At 47.4% G+C, this 19923-nt stretch overlaps 8 protein-coding genes across 8 annotated transcripts; 5 read left to right on the top strand and 3 right to left on the bottom strand.

Moving 5' to 3' along the window:
- Positions 1-531: 531 nt before the first annotated feature.
- Positions 532-1757, top strand: GLAREA_00126 (ARM repeat-containing protein; the record flags this gene model as incomplete). Its single annotated transcript, XM_008084886.1, has 4 exons — positions 532-895; positions 945-1100; positions 1151-1526; positions 1577-1757. 4 exons carry the CDS (start codon positions 532-534, stop codon positions 1755-1757), a joined length of 1077 nt encoding a protein of 358 aa, XP_008083077.1.
- Positions 1758-3006: 1249 nt separating this feature from the next.
- Positions 3007-5335, top strand: GLAREA_00125 (BZIP family transcription factor; the record flags this gene model as incomplete). Its single annotated transcript, XM_008084885.1, has 3 exons — positions 3007-3666; positions 3714-5190; positions 5241-5335. The coding sequence occupies 3 exons, from the start codon at positions 3007-3009 to the stop codon at positions 5333-5335; spliced, it is 2232 nt and encodes a 743-aa protein (XP_008083076.1).
- Positions 5336-5640: 305 nt separating this feature from the next.
- Positions 5641-6456, top strand: GLAREA_00124 (Actin-like ATPase; the record flags this gene model as incomplete). The annotated part of the gene is made up of 2 exons (XM_008084884.1): positions 5641-5739; positions 5791-6456. 2 exons carry the CDS (start codon positions 5641-5643, stop codon positions 6454-6456), a joined length of 765 nt encoding a protein of 254 aa, XP_008083075.1.
- Positions 6457-6919: 463 nt separating this feature from the next.
- On the top strand, positions 6920-8104 carry GLAREA_00123 (uncharacterized protein; the record flags this gene model as incomplete). The annotated part of the gene is made up of 3 exons (XM_008084883.1): positions 6920-6968; positions 7055-7230; positions 7283-8104. 3 exons carry the CDS (start codon positions 6920-6922, stop codon positions 8102-8104), a joined length of 1047 nt encoding a protein of 348 aa, XP_008083074.1.
- Positions 8105-8984: 880 nt separating this feature from the next.
- On the bottom strand, positions 8985-9644 carry GLAREA_00122 (UBC-like protein; the record flags this gene model as incomplete). Its single annotated transcript, XM_008084882.1, has 4 exons — positions 8985-9131; positions 9204-9374; positions 9438-9517; positions 9572-9644. 4 exons carry the CDS (start codon positions 9642-9644, stop codon positions 8985-8987), a joined length of 471 nt encoding a protein of 156 aa, XP_008083073.1.
- A 309-nt stretch (positions 9645-9953) lies between these two features.
- GLAREA_00121 (ARM repeat-containing protein) lies at positions 9954-15289 on the top strand (the record flags this gene model as incomplete). The annotated part of the gene is made up of 6 exons (XM_008084881.1): positions 9954-10031; positions 10110-10176; positions 10229-10609; positions 10659-13183; positions 13238-13451; positions 13503-15289. 6 exons carry the CDS (start codon positions 9954-9956, stop codon positions 15287-15289), a joined length of 5052 nt encoding a protein of 1683 aa, XP_008083072.1.
- Positions 15290-15461: 172 nt separating this feature from the next.
- Positions 15462-16873, bottom strand: GLAREA_00120 (Protein kinase-like (PK-like); the record flags this gene model as incomplete). Its single annotated transcript, XM_008084880.1, has 4 exons — positions 15462-15833; positions 15900-16201; positions 16417-16574; positions 16635-16873. 4 exons carry the CDS (start codon positions 16871-16873, stop codon positions 15462-15464), a joined length of 1071 nt encoding a protein of 356 aa, XP_008083071.1.
- Positions 16874-17239: 366 nt separating this feature from the next.
- On the bottom strand, positions 17240-19711 carry GLAREA_00119 (Surp module (SWAP); the record flags this gene model as incomplete). Its single annotated transcript, XM_008084879.1, has 1 exon — positions 17240-19711. One exon carries the CDS (start codon positions 19709-19711, stop codon positions 17240-17242), a length of 2472 nt encoding a protein of 823 aa, XP_008083070.1.
- Positions 19712-19923: the final 212 nt, after the last annotated feature.

Raw genomic sequence — 19923 nt, 5'->3', positions numbered from 1 at the left:
GGTGATGTGATTTAGGTCACGGGTACTGCTAGCGTTCAAAAAATACTGCAGCAAGGAGTTGGTTAGACTCGCAACAGTTGGTTAAACTCCCAGGTAGGAAAAGAAAATAGGGTTTGAACGTTCAACCAACGAAGCGAGTGAGTGTAGCTCCCGTTCAGCCAACAATTAGCCGGCGCATGTTTCCAAAAGAGGCAATCCCAAGGTGATTGGCGAGTAAGCGCTCCTGCCTTTCCCAAGCTTGCAAGCGCATCCTCCCCGCCGCTGCACTAGGCCGTCCCATTATTGACCAGCAGGAACAAGTTGAAATCACCCGCTAAATATCTTCAGCCTTCAACTACACAACCACGCGGACTGGGAGAGATCCAGCCAACTATCAAGTTATTCACCTTTACCCCGTCGGGCAACGTGATTGCTACCTTAGCAATCAAGCCCCGGTGAGACGACTTCGGTCTCACAACCTTCTGGTCCCAAAGGTACAACCGGCTTCCACCACTGAGTCCATTCGCTGGCACTCCCATTACCAAGGACAACATGCTTCAAGGCTCACATGTCTACTCGCATCAGCAGTACCACAACCCTCAAGGCGAGCCGTCATGGATGCACCAGCAAACGCACCATCAACATGCTCAGCAAGCAGCAGCCGCCGCCGCCTCGGCAGCGCAGCAACAGCATTTCAATCGAGTCGCGGCAACACATAACGCGACTGCTCCCTTAGCAGCATCGGCACATGTACAGGATATTGCCGTGATGGACAACGTTACGGAGGAAAATAAGCGGACGCTCGGCTTCATCTCTGATCTGTTAACGGAGGACACAAGGGAGGCAGCGCTTTTGGAATTGAGCAAGAAAAGAGAACAGGTGCCTGAGCTTGCTCTGATTCTCTGGCATTCATTTGGTATACTTGATTTTCCTCGGTGACAAAAGCGGTGGCCTAACACTCACAGGTGTCATGACATCCCTCCTCCAAGAGATTATCTCTGTTTATACCCTTCTCAACCCATCTCAGCTTACCGCTGCTGCATCTAATCGCGTCTGCAATGCCTTGGCACTCCTACAATGCGTCGCTTCTCACAATGAGACACGGGCGCTTTTCCTAAATGGTGAGCTGGAAAACCCCAATTTCTCGGTACCGCAAGTTAACAATTGACAGCTCACATACCTTTGTTCCTATACCCGTTTCTCAACACCACTTCCAAGTCAAGACCGTTTGAGTATCTTCGATTGACTTCTCTCGGTGTCATTGGAGCTCTCGTCAAGAACGATTCTTCCGATGTGATCAACTTCCTCCTCACAACCGAAATCATCCCACTTTGCCTGCGGATAATGGAGACGGGTTCGGAGCTCAGCAAGACTGTGGCCATATTCATTGTGCAGAAAATTCTTTTGGATGACCATGGGTTGAATTACATCTGCGCAACATACGAGAGATTCTACGCCGTGGGAACCGTTCTCAGCAACATGGTATGTCAACTGGTGGAGCAACAGACTGCTAGGCTCCTCAAGCATGTTGTCAGATGCTTTTTACGGTAAGAATACAGAGAGTGTGTGTATGCAAATCTCAACTGACTCGTATTAGCTTAAGTGATAATGCTCGCGCACGAGAGGCACTCCGCCAGTGCCTCCCAGAACCTCTTCGAGATGCCACTTTTTCATCAGTACTCCGTGATGATGCTGCGACCAAGCGCTGCTTAGCTCAACTCCTGATCAACTTGTCGGACAACGTTGTGGACCCTTCAGGAAATCACCAAGGCATATAATCAAGACAAAACTGCCTCTCACCTTTGTATCATACAATACCGACAATGTCTCACGACGCGGCGCGCGTGGTACTCTTCCCTTGGATTTCTGGCACACAAAATGATACCCAGTCCGTAATTTCTCACACCAAACAACTGGGCTACAACTGGTTACAATGGTTTACGAAGCATTTCCGGGACGATCAAGAGCTAGTTTGGGTGTTCTTTGGACGAGTCATTCTAAAATTCTTGGTCTGCTTTATCTTGTTTTGCCTTCGACTTAAGCATAAGATCTATTTGGTTCTAATCGGTTTTCTCATCAGTTTGGTGTCTTTGGCTGCGTTCTCGTTGCATTTACGAATGGAGTTTGAAGGGTTATGGCATGGAAAGGTTCCCGGTGCTTGTTGTGGGAGACGTTTGTAAATTAGCGAGGTTCTTATGGATAGAAGAAGAGACGGATCGTGACAATATGTAGACAAATATTTACTTTCTTCCGCAAAAGCATTGGAATCGGTGCAAGGGGAAGCATTCCATTCAGCCTTGCCGGCTTATTAGCAGGATGCGGTCCAGGTGCTGTAGACGTGCATGAATGCAATGCTGACAATTGAATCGGGGATTATGGAAGCTTATTTCTTTAACGCCGTTACGCCCGCAAACCCTATTGTATTAGACGGGTCACGGTTGGATCCCAAAGAGCGCGCTTCGTGTTTGTCTCTTTGCCATATGTGCGAGCACGTCCAAGGCCATTCTCAAGACCCGGAGATCTGCCGGCAATCATATCGCAATCAGTTACCTCCACCCCCATAGTGGAATAATAGAACCACAACTTCTTAAAGTTTCTCAAGACTTTCAGCTAGGATGATCATGCGAGATCAAGATCGAGAATGATTACTTGGTAATTGTAGCTGAATAATCGCCATGCACGAGCCTATTAAAACCAAAAGGGGTGGTCGGCTCGGTTCAACCATATTGATCAGTAATCTTTGTTCGTGTTTTGGTCGCCCACAAGTCGCAGTGTGTGGAACGTCAACGCCTTTGCTTCTAGAGAAACTCAAGCACAGTCAGAGCTACCAACAGAATCCCGCCTGCAAGCACATTCTTACAAATGAAACTGCGTATGATCTGTTTTTGACTCCATTTGGAATGGGCTTTTGTGACGACGGTCCCGTTGAGATTGGTTATATCCTCTCTTGTCTGACATTTTGCGCAGCATTTCATCTCTTTGAACGCAGAACCTCACTTGTTTCCTAGCGGAGGCCCTCGATTCGCGATGGATATGCCCTATGGCATCCCACCAGACGAGTATGCTCTAGCTCTTTTAACACAAGTCGCTATGAATAGCCGTTCCACACATGACAATTCTGGCCTTCGGCCCTCATCACCCGAGCTGCCCGCCAACATGGCACTACAGATCAGTAATCAACAAAACAGCAATGCCCACTTTGATAGCAGCAATACAAAGACGCACCGCTCCTCTGACCTACCGAGCACCTACGATACCTCTGTTTTGTCAACATCCAACATGACCACTATGTTTGGTTCCACATCGGGAAATACCCACAATCCCTATCTGGACTCCGCCTTTCGAGGTATTGGAAACCAAATAAATAGGAATTATGTCAACAACCTGGGGATTTTGAGTGCGGAGACTTATAATAACGGCTCAGTGGAGCGGTCTACTGCGCATGAGCCCCCAAAACAAGGAAATGATCCGGAAATGCCTTTTGGTTTGGTAGATGGGCATTTTTCTAGAAAAGATCCAGAAGTTGAAGTGAGTGAGGATACCATGGAAGTTCCAGAACTTGAACCTGCCGGCAAAAAGAAGAAGCAGAAGAGGAGAGTGGAGAATATCAGTGGCGATGATGAGGATGGCAAGAAGAAGTCAAGAGGTCGGCCAAGGGTAGACACCAAGGACGAGACCGCCGCCGATGTAAGATGGTAGTATATCAGCTTTGCGCAGCACTAACTCTTTGACAGCGGCGGAGAACTCAAATACGTATGGCACAGCGAGCCTATCGCAACCGCAAGGAGACAACGATCTCTTCATTAGAGAAGAAGGTTCAGGATTTAAGAGGAACAAATGAGGAAATGAGCAACATCTTTATCACGCTCTATGACTTTGCTGTTGGAAGAGGACTTCTTCAACGGGAGCCAGAATTTGGTCAGCAACTTCAGTCTACTACCGAGAGGTTCCTTGCGCTCGCAAAAGCAAGCAATGAAGATTTGATCCAAGATGATCATAGCGAAGGACCAGAAAAGAACGACACACTTCTTGAAGAGATGGAGGCTGGTCCTCCCAAGAAGAAGGGTAAAAGATCCCAAGCCAAAAATCGCAAAGACTCGACGCCTCCCACTGCAGCTCCTATTACTACTCCAGAGACTCCTGCATGGGGAGGGTATCAAGTGGACCACTCGCGGGAACAATTGAGCGACAACCAACCAGACTTTGAAATGCAATCTTATGATTATAGGCCTCGGGATGTCCAGGTTGTAACGAGACCAACACAAGACAATGCCAGCTTTCCTTTTGATTTCAACATGGATGACCTTCAGAGCTATAGGGTCGAACTGGCTCCTACAGATGACTTGTCGCAGTTTTTCCTTCCTCTGTCGCAACCACCGCTGCCACGATCGCACGCTTATGGGGAGTTCTCGTTCGGTCGGCGGTTACTTCGAGAGGCGTTGGAAGGTGCGATGCGACTACTCTCCGTGCCGGATTTACCTAGATCTGTCTGGAAGAAAGTCTTCAGCTTCTCTGGAGAGTACCAAGAAAAAGATGCAATCAAAGCGAGAATCAGCAAGATACTCGAACAACCAGCGAAGAGCAGCCTTCAAAATTGGAAGGCGCCATGGACCAACATTGGAGGTGCCGGCACATTCTATCCATTACCCCAGGACAACGTCAACGAGGATCTTATGCCCAAGATCAGGCCAGGCTACTCTATGGGCCCGCACACCAGTCGAGTGACGGAAGTCGAAGATTTGTTGGACGAAAATCTGTATTGCAACAAGCCAGGACTCGAGGGAGAATTCTTCGATGCGAACGACGTGGAACAATATCTCAGGAGCCGTGGACTTGAGATCCCAGAGAATGCCGATACGGTCACTGCTCAGATTGACCTATCGATAATCTCTGAAGCAGCAAGCCCTAAGAGTGGAAGCAGTGTATCTTCTGGAGTATCGCCCGCGACTCCCAAGACGAGTCTTGCGAACTTTGTACTGCCGAGTTACGACAGTTCAGACACAATATACGATGTGGACTCTGAGGGAATCAGCAGTGACGCATTCCCATTCCCATTGATATCAGCCAAGTGGACGCCTAATGCTACGAACGAGAACATAGAACCTTCTTTCTTCACCATGGCAAATGAAGGTTTCGCTAGGATGACCCCGACGATCGCCCAGAGTGACACTAGACCTACTATAACGCTCAACGTTCGAACACTCATCTCTGGTGAGTAACATATATCTACGAGAGTTGAAATGTACTGACATTATATCTAGAAATCATCAGCCGTGCAGTCTGTCTGGATCGCGCGCCTGGATTCAGACCATCCGACGTAAACGCTGCGATTGTAGCTGCTGTTAGAGCCCACTAATTTCGAAGCAATGCCATTAGGGTCAGGACTAGTCAGGCTTTTTCGACCATTCCAAAACTGGACTTATGACATAGACCGACGCTCTTCACGGGGTAAATCTGGGGTTTAAGTGGAGTCGATGTCTAATATCATATTAGTGCTTCCGCATTACTATATTGTAACGTAAACCCGAAGAATCTCGCATCTACGTATTCGGCGGTATTTTTTCTCTCACTGATATATACACCTGGCTTTCAATGCTTTTGGATTGGAAGACTCTTCCTCCGAGTATTCTCGATTCGTATCATAACCGCCGATAACTCAAAATGATTCGACCATCAACGCATCAGAAACACCAGCGAGTTCGGAGTAGCTACAGAGACAATGACATGAATCACAAGAACAAACTGGACCAGCACAAGAAGGTACCTCTATTTCCCAATCTTTCCAGTCAATAGTCTCTAATACCTTCCCAGGAACTCTCAAGCAATGGTCGTGTCCTGCGCCGTCTCCGCAAAGCCTGTGATCGAGCGAAGAGAGCCCTTTCTACCCCTGCGCAGAACTTTATCGGAATCGACTCTTTCGTTGAGGGTATGGATATGTACACATCTATCACAAATTCTCGTTTCGAGGAGACATGCAAGGACTTTTCTCGAATGTCCATGGATTCAGAGAAAAGTCGAAAGGGTCGGCCTATCGATAAAAAGAGTATCAGCGCGCCTTCATTCGGATCTGAGGGGTCATTCGGTGGATATGTACGGAATTCAGTCGTCGAGGAACCTTTCGATCACGGCAATCTCCTTGGAAATCAACCTGAACGCAAGCCAAGCATTAAAAGATCTCATTCCCTGGGCAGCTTCGTCAGCAGCACCTTCCAGAAAACACCTTCCCAAACCCCTGGACCACCAATCAATACTTCATTGGGCCCCAAGAAGTTCACGATCAAGCGTCCTCTCGGTATGAACCCGGATGAAACCGAAATCCATCATCTACGACGAATGGCTGCCAGGCCACGCGACGTAAGCGAGCGTCTTACTGAGATGGAGAGGAAGAAAAAGAACGATAATGCTATCAGACGACTCCACAAGAAAGTCGCTGCCAATATAGAGACGGCCAAGACCGCGGCGACAAAGACTAGCTAGATACTAGGGTTATCATCGCAAATCATTCAGGCTAGGCGCTGCTTTTTGGGGGAAAGTTTGGTGAATACCAAGGAGCATTGGGACTGGATATACCACTGCTACATGAAATCTGTTTTGAAAAATGGCGTATCAGAAAGGAATCGGATGTATGATGAAACGTTTGTGGAATGGAAATTAATGTATGAACATGAATTTGTTCTTGTACAACACGAAAATAGAAATTCATAAAATTTATACTGGCTTCATCTGCTTTTGAAAAATGCCGAAATCTGGACCCTTTTGTAGTTCTTGGGACTTAATCATAAGTAACACAATGGGAAATATTTCTTCTATAGCACCGCGAGGGAACAGATATTAGAGTTACCACTTCTAACAACATCAGATATCCAAGCACGTGACATAAATTTTACAACCTCGGCCAAAAATTGTTAAGCCATCAACGCGTCTCCCAGAGCCAGATCAAATGACCCTGCCGGCGTTGCCCAAAAGGTCTTTTGCACATCGCGTAGCCTGTAAGTTATTCGCCTTTCTTCTATTACATCATACAATTAAAACATACGCGCTTGGTTTAACAAATTGAAGCTTACAACTCCTCTAGGTAAAGCACTATATCGGGCTCTCTTGGTCCAAACCCAACATATCCCCTTGAAACCAGAGGTCCTCACTCGTGGACCTGTCAATCCTATAACACATCTTGTGCGCAAGAGATTCAAACAGAATATAGCGCTTAATAGCAAGAAGCAGGTGGTTAAATGTTTGGAGGTTGGATATGCTGTAAGTCCCAAAACTGTCTATCTTTCTAAGACGCAACTGATGAATGATACAGGTTGAACGGCTTCTCCGTTCCTCAGCCAGTGGATCAAAAGCTGCCACAGATCAAGTCAACAACATCCTCCAAATCCTCCATGACGACGCATACCAACAATCCCTCGTCACCGAACGACCTCATCGCGTACGACCTCCGAAACCAATTGCCAAACCCGGCGCCCCGAAACTACTAGACGTCGTCCCACGGCCTCTATCAGAAATCAAAGGCGGTATAAGGAGCGTCCCCAAAATGGTCTTCACATCCCGTCACCGCACAAGCTTCCTGCGATACAGCAAACCACAAAGCCCCTACCTCAGCAGGGTTATACGACAAAAAGACGACACGCGCGTGAAGCGGTTCGAGACTGCCGAGCGTCTATTCTTCGAGAGTGAAGAAGGGAAATTGGAAAACGTGTGGAATCACAATCTGAGCGCCGAGTTGGGTGTCAAATATGATATGGGGTGGGATTCGGTGCCGGCGACTGTGAGGAGGAGGGTGATAGGGAGAGATTTGAGGGATGTGGAGGATGCGAGGGAGTTGGCGGGACGGATGATGGATGTTGCCGAGAGAGAGATGGAACTGGCGGAGCAGGAGAGGAAGGTTAGGAGACATGAAAAATTGGAGAGGAAGTGGGCGCTTAAGAAGGAGAGGTGGGAGAGGGAGGGTAGGGAGGTACACGATGTTGTGAAGGAGCCTTTTGTGGCGCCTGAAGTTTTTAAGCCATATGGCGGTGGTGCTGGAAGCGGTGGAGGAGAGGAGAGAAATGGGCTAGAAGTGGAGGAGGGGAGCGACTTGCTCGCTGAGGGTGGGAAGCTTCGCAAATTCTACAAGCAAGATTGAAGCAGATCTCAATCCTACGATGGTGGAAAATGATAGGAAAGAAGCTTGTGGCCCATAGCAAATCAGCATTGGATCCACGATTTACGAGGCAAACTGGCAGTCGACGAAGAATTTACGGAATTCAGACTCTATATCAAGGCCGAAGATGGTCAGAAGAGCTGTATGGCTAGACCTTCATCGTCAAAGGAAGAATCGGGTGCTGCTACAATCTCCTGGAGAAAAGAGTAGGACAGTCATACGAATGCTTCCGGGGCTCGAAAAACTTCAATGAAGAAGGCAAGCAAAGGCGGAGTCTAATCCACGATGTTAAATGTGAATCTTGGGAGGTATTCGACAACATAGTACGGCGAATTCCATATACAAACATCTTGACATAGCCAAAACTTCTCGCAGCTCGGTGCTGCGAGATGAGTACTACCAAACTGGTGTCAAAGCCATGTTCCTGTATTTACTGAGCAACTTGTGGATGAGATCAGGCACGAGAATAGGTTGTCGAAAAATCATCTGGCATATTGGGCAACATACATGAGGAATTGGCGATTGGGTAACCCGTATCCAAGTGCTGCACAAATAAGCAGCATAGCAAATTCCACCGCAATTGTTTACATTAATCCGTCAATTCATCTACTATCGTTTCTCGTACTATTCCATTTCTTTGGACAAAAAGTGCCCATGTGAATCTTCTCTCGCAACTCTCATGCGGTTCATTTCCTCTAACTTGTAATGCCACAATCCCCACCGCTCTCACTTACCCTTCATCTTTCGTCACAGTAGTATCGGGTATTCTATATTCATAACTCATATTCTCGCACCTCTCAACGCCTGCCGCTTCTACCTTTTCCGCGAGTCGTCCGTACACCAAAGCAATTACATTGCAGTCCTATTGCTTGTAGGTCGATCCTTCGGCTGGTTGTGGTCTTTTCTTGTTCGCAGGAAGGCCCATGGAGTTTCGTAGAGCGATTAGGATTCGGGACATGGAGAGGTTTTGGGACCAGTTTTCGACGCCAGCGAGTTGCTCCTGGTTGACCTGTAGATTCGACTCGTTAGCTTTGAACCCTTTACAGTCTCGGAGACAATTTTTGATTCCACTAGTACTTACAAAGCCAGTCTCTGGGTTCACACAGGGTAAGTTGATTTGGTTCACAAAATAAACCTCAGGACGTTCGACTGGGTATCCGGGGGTTCCCTTGGGGTATTGTGCGGTCTTCTTGTTTGGATTTGGCAGAGGCGCAATGATTCTTAGGGAGTAAATTCTGTTCTCGTGAACGCTCTGCAAGATGCGTTAGCTCCTGCAACTCCTGCATTTGCATAGGGAGACTCGATATGTACGCACGTGGGGTGGGCCGAGAATCGTTCCGTTCCAGTTTACCATTTGCATATCATCTCCATCTGCGAGTCCCAACGAGGTGTAGGCTAAAAGAACTATGTATCAGTACATAATTGTGCCAGATAGAAAGAGAGACTCACTGTCTCCTGAACCTTTTTCTCCTTCCTCTAACTCCTCGAGCAACTTGAAGGGTCGCGGAATAACAGCAGGCATTATGTCCGTTTGATTTCCGTCAAAACGCGCTTATGTGACGATAGTCTCAGTCAGGATTCTAGAACCAAGTCGCGAACCGAAATTAATGCGCTACTTGTGGTGGGAGAAGTTGTTGATCGAGGATGAGGGGTTCAAAATGCTTCGTTTGTAGGTTGAAGTGGACATGGCGGGGTGGGAAGAACGGTCAGCCCCGGCAGAACTTCGGCTATCCTTCATTGAGGCCAGTTCGAGAAGGAATCACTCCGACAACTACATGTCGATTTGGACGATACTTCTGTATGATGGAAATCTCTTGTCAGTGGAAATAATATGACGGCTCAGATTTTGTCGTCAGAGCTTGGGAATCTGATTCAAGAGAGTAAACGGAAAAACACCGAGTTACGAAATGTGAGTTTCACGTCTTTGTTATTCAGGTAGCATTTGAGTTTATATATGAGATTTGTACTAAAAACTCATATTCTTTAGGCGGCTGAGAAATCATTAGATGAGCTGAAGGCTTTGAGGACAACTTCAGAAGCTCAAATAGCCGCGGGTAGGCACCCTCCACATATCCTTCTCATCCTTCCCTAGACTAACAAGCGTAGACCTCTCTCAAAGACCCAACTTCGTTACTCCTTTTCTGATATCCTGCTCAACCAAAAATGTGAAGTTCACTGGCATCAGCATAGTTTGTCTCCAGAGACTTGTTGTATCACGTGGACTCCCCCGATCACGACTCCGTGAGGTCCTTGAAGCATTTCGAGAGGCTACGTCTGCTGGGCTTGATGTCCAACTCAAAATCCTCCAAGCTCTTCCTAGTTTGCTGCAAAACTATGCCGACGATCTCAAGGGGGAGCTGCTGGCGGGTGCGCTAAATATATGTACCATTCTTCAAGCGAGCAAGAATGGCATTGTCAATAATACGGCGGCGGCTACGTTACAACAACTTGTCGTAAGTGTTTTCGACAAAGTCGTTGCTGAGGATAGTAAGTTTTGCGGGATAAATATGGTTCAAGCCCCTCTGATTCTGTCTAGAAATTGCCCTGGAGGTACCAACGATTGGGGAAGCGCCAATTGAAAATGGGACTGTCCAGCTTCGAGCAGCGGCGTTGGACGCTTACAGGGTATTCAATGATTTGTGTCTGTTGACCGAATCTCAAAAACCTCGATTTTTACGCTCTGCCGGCATGCCTCAAACTTTTGGCTTGGAGCTGATCGAATCAGTTCTAACCAACCATTCCGAGATATTCCTCACTCATCCGGAGCAAGCCAACATTTTAAGAACAAGAGTCATGCCTTTTATTATCAACTCCCTCTCAGAAAAGTTGAACTTTGCGGTAACGGTAAGAATAGGAAGAATTTTGTACACTCTACTCAGACGTCACCTAAGCATTCTTTCTTCCGAAGGGGAAATGGCTCTTGGTCTTTTAACATCCATGCTCGATCATGATACTGCTCTCTGGAAACGATCTTTATGTATGGAAATACTGAGAGGTATCTTCGCTGAGGCTCCTCTCATAAGGCGAATATTTGCCATGTATGACGCACAGGATGATAGAAAATCGATTCTGAGAGACTTGGTAGCTGCATTCGTCAGAATCAGCACTGAGAAACCAGCAGTAATCGGACTTGGATCTCAGTCAACGATACCTGTTGCAAGAGACGGTTCCTCTGGATCCGATCAGGCGATGCTTGAAGCCAGTGGTGTGGCAGGTATCATTACGAGTTCGGTCGGATCAAATGAGCCATCAGCCGGTATCAGTACGCAGTGGAGCACGATGAGAGTACCGTGTATCGACCAACTGGACAAGACCGATCCACCTGCTATACCAGAGTCCTACATTTATAGTTTGACACTCTCATGTGTCAGCGGATTCTCTGAAGGCCTTGCGAAATTCATTCTACCTTTAACAGTACCGGAAAGACCGCGGAAGAAAGCGACACGGCAAGCCGAAGACAGCAATCTTCCCCAATCTCCAAGAGGAACATTAGAACGGCGAACTTCCATCAAGAAAAACCCTGTGCCTGTAAATCCCTTATCACTAAAGGAACATCCTCTATATGTCGACATCGAGATTTGCGCTGGGATTGTGGATGAATGCTGGCCAGCAATCTTAGCCACTTGCTCGACTTTCCTCAATGCTTCATTGGATTCCGATTACTACCATGGACTGGTCAGGTCGTTTCAGAAATTTACCCACGTGGCTGGGCTTTTGCGATTATCAACACCTAGAGACGCTTTCCTAACAACCCTTGGTAAATCTGCGGTTCCATCAAACGTTCTTTCAGCAAGCGCTGCTCAGGCTCCGACCCCCGCTACTCCTCCGACAGAGTCACCCAGCATGTTTGCAAATGCCAAAGGTCTCTTGAGCGTCGAAAGCTTAGTTGGACATGCGTCCGCAGCGGTAGAACGGCAAAGACAACCCTCCATAGATGCGACTCCGATATCTTTGAATACACGCAATTTGCTCTGTTTGAGAGCGCTGCTTAACTTGGGTATAGCTCTTGGCCCAACTTTGGGCACAGCTTGGGGTATCATTCTTGGTACTTTACAGGAAGCAGATTTAGTTCTTTTCTCTAGCGCTAAACCGTCGCGGACGCCAGTCAATCAAAAAGATAACAATGCCAGGAATGGTGTCGACGATTCCGCATTATTGGCAAATTTTGGGTCAGAGATCAAGGCTGTCGAAACAGCGGCATCAAGATTGCTGGAAAGTACAGTTGACTTTCCTAATGAATCCTTTCTCGAGGTAGTAACTGCAGTATGCTCTTTGTTTGGCAAGGACGACGTGACGATACCAGTACAGGATCCTACTAGTCCCAAATTACCTTCCAGAGAAACGCGGCGTCCTTCTACATCACACTCTATGTCTCATCGAAGAATTCACAGCATCAACACAGCTCCTGCCACACAAAACCAGGAGGATCTTTTTGCTTTGGCCAAGTTGGGAGAGCTTGCAACCATCAATATTGAGCGTTTAATGGCGCATGAGCCTAGTATGAATGGTTGGACTATTCTTTCGTCTGATTTAATCGGGGCTGCATGCTCAACTTCTAGGCCTGCTTCAGTGCGACTGAGAGCGGCAGAGATCCTGGTTGGACTAGTTCTCGAGGCGGCAGGAAACACCTTGTCCCTCCCAGATGAAATCAGAAGCGACGTACAATTACGCCTTCTTGAGACTTTCAGAAGCGCACTTTCACCGCTTGAATCTAACTCACGTCCTTCATCTGCGGCTGTCCATACCGTTGATATTGATGTTCACAAAGTTATCCTCGAAGGCTTACGGAGTATACTCGAACAATGCGGTGAATCTTTCATCACTGGGTGGGATATCGCATTTGAGATCATTGGAAGTGTCTTTTTTAAATTCGAAGACGCTGATAATCGCACGGCCAAAACCACGACTCGTTCAGCAAAGCTCATCCGGTCTTCCTTCGGCTCACTCCAACTCATTTGCTCTGACTTCCTTTCTTCACTTCCGAATCCTTGCTTTATTATACTTGTTGATACCCTGTACCATTTCTGTACTCAAGATGATGATCTTAACATTTCACTGACGGTAAGCAACAGACCTCAAATGTTTCGATTCATTCCAGCTAACAATACAAACTAGACCGTAACATTCTTCTGGGTGCTTTCTGATTTTATTTCCGGCAGAACTAGCTCTTTCTCTCTCAGTTCAGACCTCATCAAAGGATCTGACGAAGCGTCGTTGATAAAGATGGCATCGGGAAGTGACATTGCTATTTCTGATGCTGCGTTGTGGATGCTCTTACTTTTACGACTTACTGCAGTGACTAGTGATGATAGACTAGAGTTGAGAAACAGTAAGGCTCCCATATGTGTACTTCAAAACTACCTTACTGATTATTGAGCAGGCGCCATTCAAACTCTTCTTCGCATATTTGATGCATACGGCGACCAGCTTACTCCTGAGGCCTGGTCAATGTGTCTTCAATCAGTCATTTTCAAATTGCTCTCTTCAATGGAAGCGCAATTAGTCATAACATGTAATCCGGATGCAAACGTCTCCGATAAAGATAGACTTGGATGGTACGAAACGACTGTGGTTGTATTGAACGGAATCACAAGGCTTTTGGCAGACTATCTCGAGACGCTGGCTCTTCATGCTAGCTTCCGAATCGCATGGGCAACTCTGCTCGATCACTACAAGTCTCTTCTTCAATTCAAAATCCTCGATATCAACACATCGGTCTTTGTCTCGCTTCGTCAGATCCTATCTAAAGGTAACTTACCGGAGTCGGAGAAGCGAAGTTTTGATGGTTCATCAATTGATCTTGCCTGGGGTCTCTGGTCGGATTCGCTGCCAATTGTCCAGCCAGACGCCGCAGAAAAGCGATTTGACAACCAAAAATATCTGGTAGCATATGTATCCGCTCTGCAGGAAATATACCGCTTGATTCAAAATGATCTTGACGCTGAGAAGGTGCACAGGATGCTAGAACTGCTGCGCGAAGCGATCCAACAAGCTAGTGCTGCTACTTACACTGCGGATGTTGACTATTTGACACCACTTCAAACACAAGTTCTTGAGAACTTGAAGACTATCCGGACCGACATTGAAGGAGTTCCTGGAGCTCTCATTGCTCAAGTCGCCGAGTTTGTTGCTTTGGCTTTCGAACCCAAAACCAACAATTCCGAGACTCAGCGACCTACTTATGTTGCTCTTTCAAAAGCTTCGATGAGTTTGATCGAAAACTTGGTTCTTGCACACTCCACTGACTTGGACATCTATACATCTGGTGCTCTGACTTCTGCCGTTAGTGCTTTAGCAAAACCTGTTATTCTGAAATACTCATTTCCGATCAACACAAGAGGTCTGTCGCCTTGGCGTCAAGCTACCGCCTCTGCACTTGCAATTATAAGGTCTATTCTTCCAACTCTCACTAGTGGCGAGCAGAAGGAAGACATAACGAGAGAAATATGGATGTCGATTGTTTCGATCGCGAATGCAATTACCAAAGCAGATCCGTCTGTAGCCACCACTGTTATTGACATACAATCGGACCAAGAGTTTGATATCGAATCCTTCCGAACTCTACGTACTCTAATAACTCCGGCACTTGGATCTTCCACTATATCCGATAAGACGAGACGCATCTACACGGACTCTCTCTTCCATACCTCTCTGATCCATGCTCCTCTTCCATCAGAGCTTCCATCCGCCACTCAGGAACTTCTGGGAACCCTCTACAAACCACGTAAAGGCCAAACCATCGACCCACCTCCTTCCCTTCGCTCGAAGATGTCATATGTCTGCTTCGACGAGCTGGTCTCTTTGATATCTCTCCATGACTCTTCTCCAGCGCGCGTCAAACTCGCTCAAGCAGCAGCTCCCTACCTCATTCTTCGCGCTGGTCTCACTTTGCGAGCTTACATTGCCGATCAACCATTACGAGGCCGAATGCCACAGCCTCTAAGTCAACGTAAAGAACTTCTGTACATATTGAAAGCGCTGGTAGACTTAAGATGTGAGCCAGATGGGATTCCTGATGCCCCGGGTGTGGATAGTGAGGGCAAGAAACATTTACATAGGCTCTACCCTCTATTTGCAAAAGCGGTAAGATCCGCGGCTAGAGATCAGGAGGTACTGGAGTGGTTAGGTAAAGCGCTTGATGAGGTTGGTATGGAGTTTGGTGTCTAATCAATTTAATGAAAAGCGTGCAAATAGGCGTTTAGAGGAATGTGCATACGTGTGCTTAAAATTTTATTTGATATCAACTAAAACGAGATCGCAGGTCATTTAGTTAGTGCGTAACTTGATAGATTATGTGATATGCGTAGCCTTGACTTTATATTGTAGAACCAAAGACTCGTCACATCCCCTTCCTCAACCAAGGATCTTCTAACAACTCCCTTGCGGTCTTCCTCTTCTCTGGCTCCCACTGCAACATCGACCGAATGAAATCCATAAACAACGCTTTATCCTCGCCTTCCAGATTCTCCTCCCGAGACTCAAGACTACTAGATGGAAGTGATGGTAAACGATCTGGATTTTCCGCGTCGGGCTCAAGCCATTGCCCATTCTCGTCGAAAACCTCGGCGGTTCGCTTCCCGCGTTTGAGTAAGTCGAGAAATGGAGGACCGAGTACGGAGATCAGTTCTTGTAGATGTGCGCGGGTTGTGTAGCGGTCTCGTGCTGAGTCGTGGCCGGTGAAAAGGTGTTTGCCTTCATAGATGTCCCAGATCTGATGACGATGTTAGTGACAGCAAGTAAACAAGGGAACATTTTCTTCTGAATGGAAGTAACATACCATGACACCTACGTTCCATATATCGGCACTATACGTCCAAGTCGTATGGAGCATGACTTCGGGACAGCGATATACTTGCGGATATGCCTCCCTGTCATTTTCCTTGTTACCATATACAGCAGCACCGAACTCGCAGAGAACGGGCTCTCCGTAAGAAACAGGGTGATTAAAATTCCGTGTCAAGTAGATATCACGGTCCCCTTCCTGTTTGCGTGGCGATGGGTCCACGAACTCTTCCTCCTCAAAGGCGGTCAAAATAGACTTATCCTCAATATAGTGCATGATATTATCCGCTTTGATGTCTAAACCTTGTTAGCATAGACATCCCCAGGTTTTGGAGGATGTTGGCAACCTGTATGTATGATCTGACGGTCTGTATGCAAATAATCCAAAGCGAGAAATAGATGGTATAAGAAACTCCGCAGTAGCTCTTCTGTAAGCCTGTCTTTCCCTGCTCGGTCGAGCATCGTTATGATATTATCCCAGAGTGGCTCGTGTACAATACACTCATGCTTACTTTCGCCAGATGAGAGCTCGAAGGAATCAATTGCGGCTCGGACATAGCGGTATCCCGCATGAGACTTCTTCCCGTCTTTTAGATGCTTATATATGGCGATCTCATCTTTATTCTGACCATCACTTGTGAATATTTTTAACGCAACATAGCGATGGACTCTGTGGACAGTAAGTACAAGTTTCGGAAGATTGAAAAGGTCAAGCAGGGGTACTACTAACTGTAAATCGTGTGCAAGCCAAACGGTCGAAGAATATCCGAAACCTAGTTTTCCTACGACTTGGTATCGAGACGAAAGTACCTCCCCAATTCGAGTGGGATAGTATCGATCTATACCATGGTGCTCTTCTTCTACTATCAAAGAGGAATCGATAATTGGGAATTTGATGTTCTGGTGATTTCTCGGTAGGGCTGGTGAACGTTTTGCTAAACCCTTTGCCCATTTAAGGAGATTGCGCATAATAGTTTCATATCAAAAGAAAGAATGCCAAAATCTGGATTCTAGCGGAAAACGTCTAAAACACAATGAGGTGAAGGAGAAATCAATCAATTGTTTGATGATGCAGGTTGCTGAGACATCCTCGAATAAGCTAGACTCTTTTGAGTCACAGAGCTCGGCCTTGTCAACCCAACACTACCGACAACATCCGGGGAGTTAAAACTTAAGAGCAAGTAGAAGGAGCCTTGGATAACGTCGTCAACGGTTGAGGCACTGTCAACCCTATTTCCACTTCTACAGGTTATTTCCACGGTATCACATCTAATAGAGGATATCTCAAGTTGATGTAGAAAATTATCATGGTATATGTTTTACTGGCCAATGCTATTAATTGGAATCATCCGAATCAGCAAACATATCTACAGCTCTCGGCCGTCTCCTCCGCTGCCCCTCCACCTCTGCTTTCGGCGGTTCTGTCTCCTTGGTCTCGGGCGGTGCCGCTGGCTGGTCTTCAACCATCGGTTCCCCATCCACATCATCTTCCGTCGGTTCTCCATCAATATCTTCTTCCATAGGTACACCATCCACATCTTCATCCGAATCAGCCATCGGCTCCCCATCAACATCATCTTCCTCCATTGGCTCTCCATCAACATCTTCCTCAGAATCCGCCGGAGGAGTATCCGTAGCAGCAACTTCAACCGCCTTCCATCGGTTCCTACTCTTCGCTGCCATTTCCTCTTCTTCCTTTCTTTTAGTTTCGGCTTCATCCTTGGCATCAAGAGGTGGATTGTTGAAGACAGTGACGAAATGTTCCTGACTCCCTTGGGGAAACACACACCAACCTTCCCATAGGCTTAGAATGTTCGCAACACTTCGTTTCCATTTCTCAGCACGCAAACGTCCCCAATTCATTTTCTTCTCCATCCTACCTAGGCCTTCAAAAACCTTTCGTTGGCGGAGTGCTGATTCGAAAAGTTGTCTGTAGCGCCAAGCATGTCTGACACCACTTGTGGACGACGAGGACAGAATATCAGAAATAAGATAAACGCCTATGAGACTCGCGGAGCTAGTGTCTGATTTCTCTTCGTCTTCAGCAGCAGGTTGATCATCGCCCCCGGTTTCCTTCTCTTTCTTGTACTCCGGATTAGCAGATGTGCAGGAAAATGGCTTCTCGATATTAGAGACGATCATCGAAACAATTTCGTCGGAGCCTTTGCCAGCATGCGATATAGCAAAAGCAGTGATACGTGCCACGTCCCCTTTACGGAGCTGCCCAGTACTTGTGGGAAGCCGACTCAGAAGGTGTGTGAGCTTGGCCTTCTCGAGTGGATTGAGATATGCTTTCCCGTCGTCTGTCAATAGACTTGGATCTGGAGGCGCTCCTCCGCTATGATGTTGCCTTTTAGCACCTTCATCTCCAGACTCATCGTCGTCCGATGAATTATATTCTGAATCCGAAACAAACTCGTCTAGCTTGGTAGTATACTCGTAGGCCAGTGGCTGGTCAGGTGCTTTCCACGCAGATGAATCTTCGAACAGAGGAAGATATCTACCTTGCCCCCTCTTGGTAATCGAGCCCGTAAGCACCTCCCATAGCCGCCAGCGGTACCATACTCCACCTGTACTTCTTGAATCCCAGATCCACGCCCATTTCTCTTCCCGCTGAACGTCTGGCCTGCTCATTAGAAGAGCCTCGAACTCTGGACCATGGCTGAGGAGACATTCAATGACTTTGTGTATGAGTTTTAGTTCTTTAATATCTTGTGGCGGCTGAACTGGTACGTGAAGTAGAGGACCGTTACGATTGAGAGCTGGACCTGAAGGGCCATAAGAACTTGGCGGTGCAAATCCTCTTTGATGTGTAGGTGGTGGTGCATGACCGCGACCTGCCGGCGCAATTACCACCTGTTTGGCGCCAAAGGGTTGAGATGTCGTGTTAGCCCCCAGGGATGGAAGAGACGCTATGTTCGCAACCGCAGAAGAAAGATGGCGGTGTAGTGATAAATAATGACCAAAGCCTAGGTATTTGTTTTGCAACAAGTTGACCGCAGCTTCGATGTCATTCGCAGCTGTGTCTTTAGCTAAGGTTACAATGGCTGACATGGTCTTTCGCTCGGATTGAGTTCCTGGTCCAGTGGCTGGTAATATTCGCACCGCATCAATCGTCAAGGTCGCAGGCATTAAAGCCTTGATGACCGCAGGGGAAGTTCCAGGAGGTAGAGAAGCAAGTCTCAGGGTGGGTTTGGGAACAGCCCTCTCTTCTTCCCGACTGTGACTGCCCGTCCGTTCGTCTTCATCATCTGAATTGTGGAAGGCCTTCGCAGGTCCCCTTTCTTTATCCTGATCATAGTCCTCGAACGCGAGTACTCCTCGATCATCCCTGTCCCTCCTGTTCGATGACTGCGATAACCCTCCGTCAAATGGTCTCTTCTTATTCACACTCGACGGTGGAGGTCCTAAGCTCCCAGGTCCGCTCCCAGGTCCACTCCCAGCACCTCTGCCTCCCAATCCACCTGATCCAAATCCTCTGCCTGCAACTGGCCCACTCGGCGCTCCTGCTCCTAGACCTCCTTGTCCGTAATGCCTCTTTGGCGGTCCAGAAACTGCTCCAAATCCTCCACGTCCAAGTCTTCCGCCGCCGTCTACTCGACCAAAAGCTCCCCTAATATCGTCGTCCTCATCGTCGAATGACTTGACAAAGTCTTCGTAGACGGCCTTGGTCTCAGCCTCTTCGCGCAGTCGCTTTGCTTCGGCGTCCGCTTTCTGACGTTCAAAGACGGATTTTTTGGTCGGAGCCTGTAGCTTTCCTTCTACTTCCGAGAACTCTCCAAATTTCTTCTCCGCGTCAGAAGGCATTACGATTAATGTCACATGTCGCGTTGGTAATGGAATTCGTGCGGCGGTTACTCCAAAATGAAATCAAAAGTTGTCGCCAACTTGTTGACATTGATGGATTGAAGGCCAGACGTTGGCGGAATTCCACCGCTCCGCTCCGCTGCAGGCACCAAAAGCTGCCGATCATCATCGATCCACAAGCGGGACGCGAACTCACGGTGGACAAAATAAGT

This window comes from Glarea lozoyensis (genome assembly GCF_000409485.1).
Source record: "Glarea lozoyensis ATCC 20868 chromosome Unknown GLAREA3, whole genome shotgun sequence".
Taxonomy (NCBI): Eukaryota; Fungi; Ascomycota; class Leotiomycetes; order Helotiales; family Helotiaceae; genus Glarea; species Glarea lozoyensis.
The sequence above is the reverse complement of the archived record's forward strand: the minus strand, read 5'-3'. Positions and strand labels throughout refer to the sequence as shown.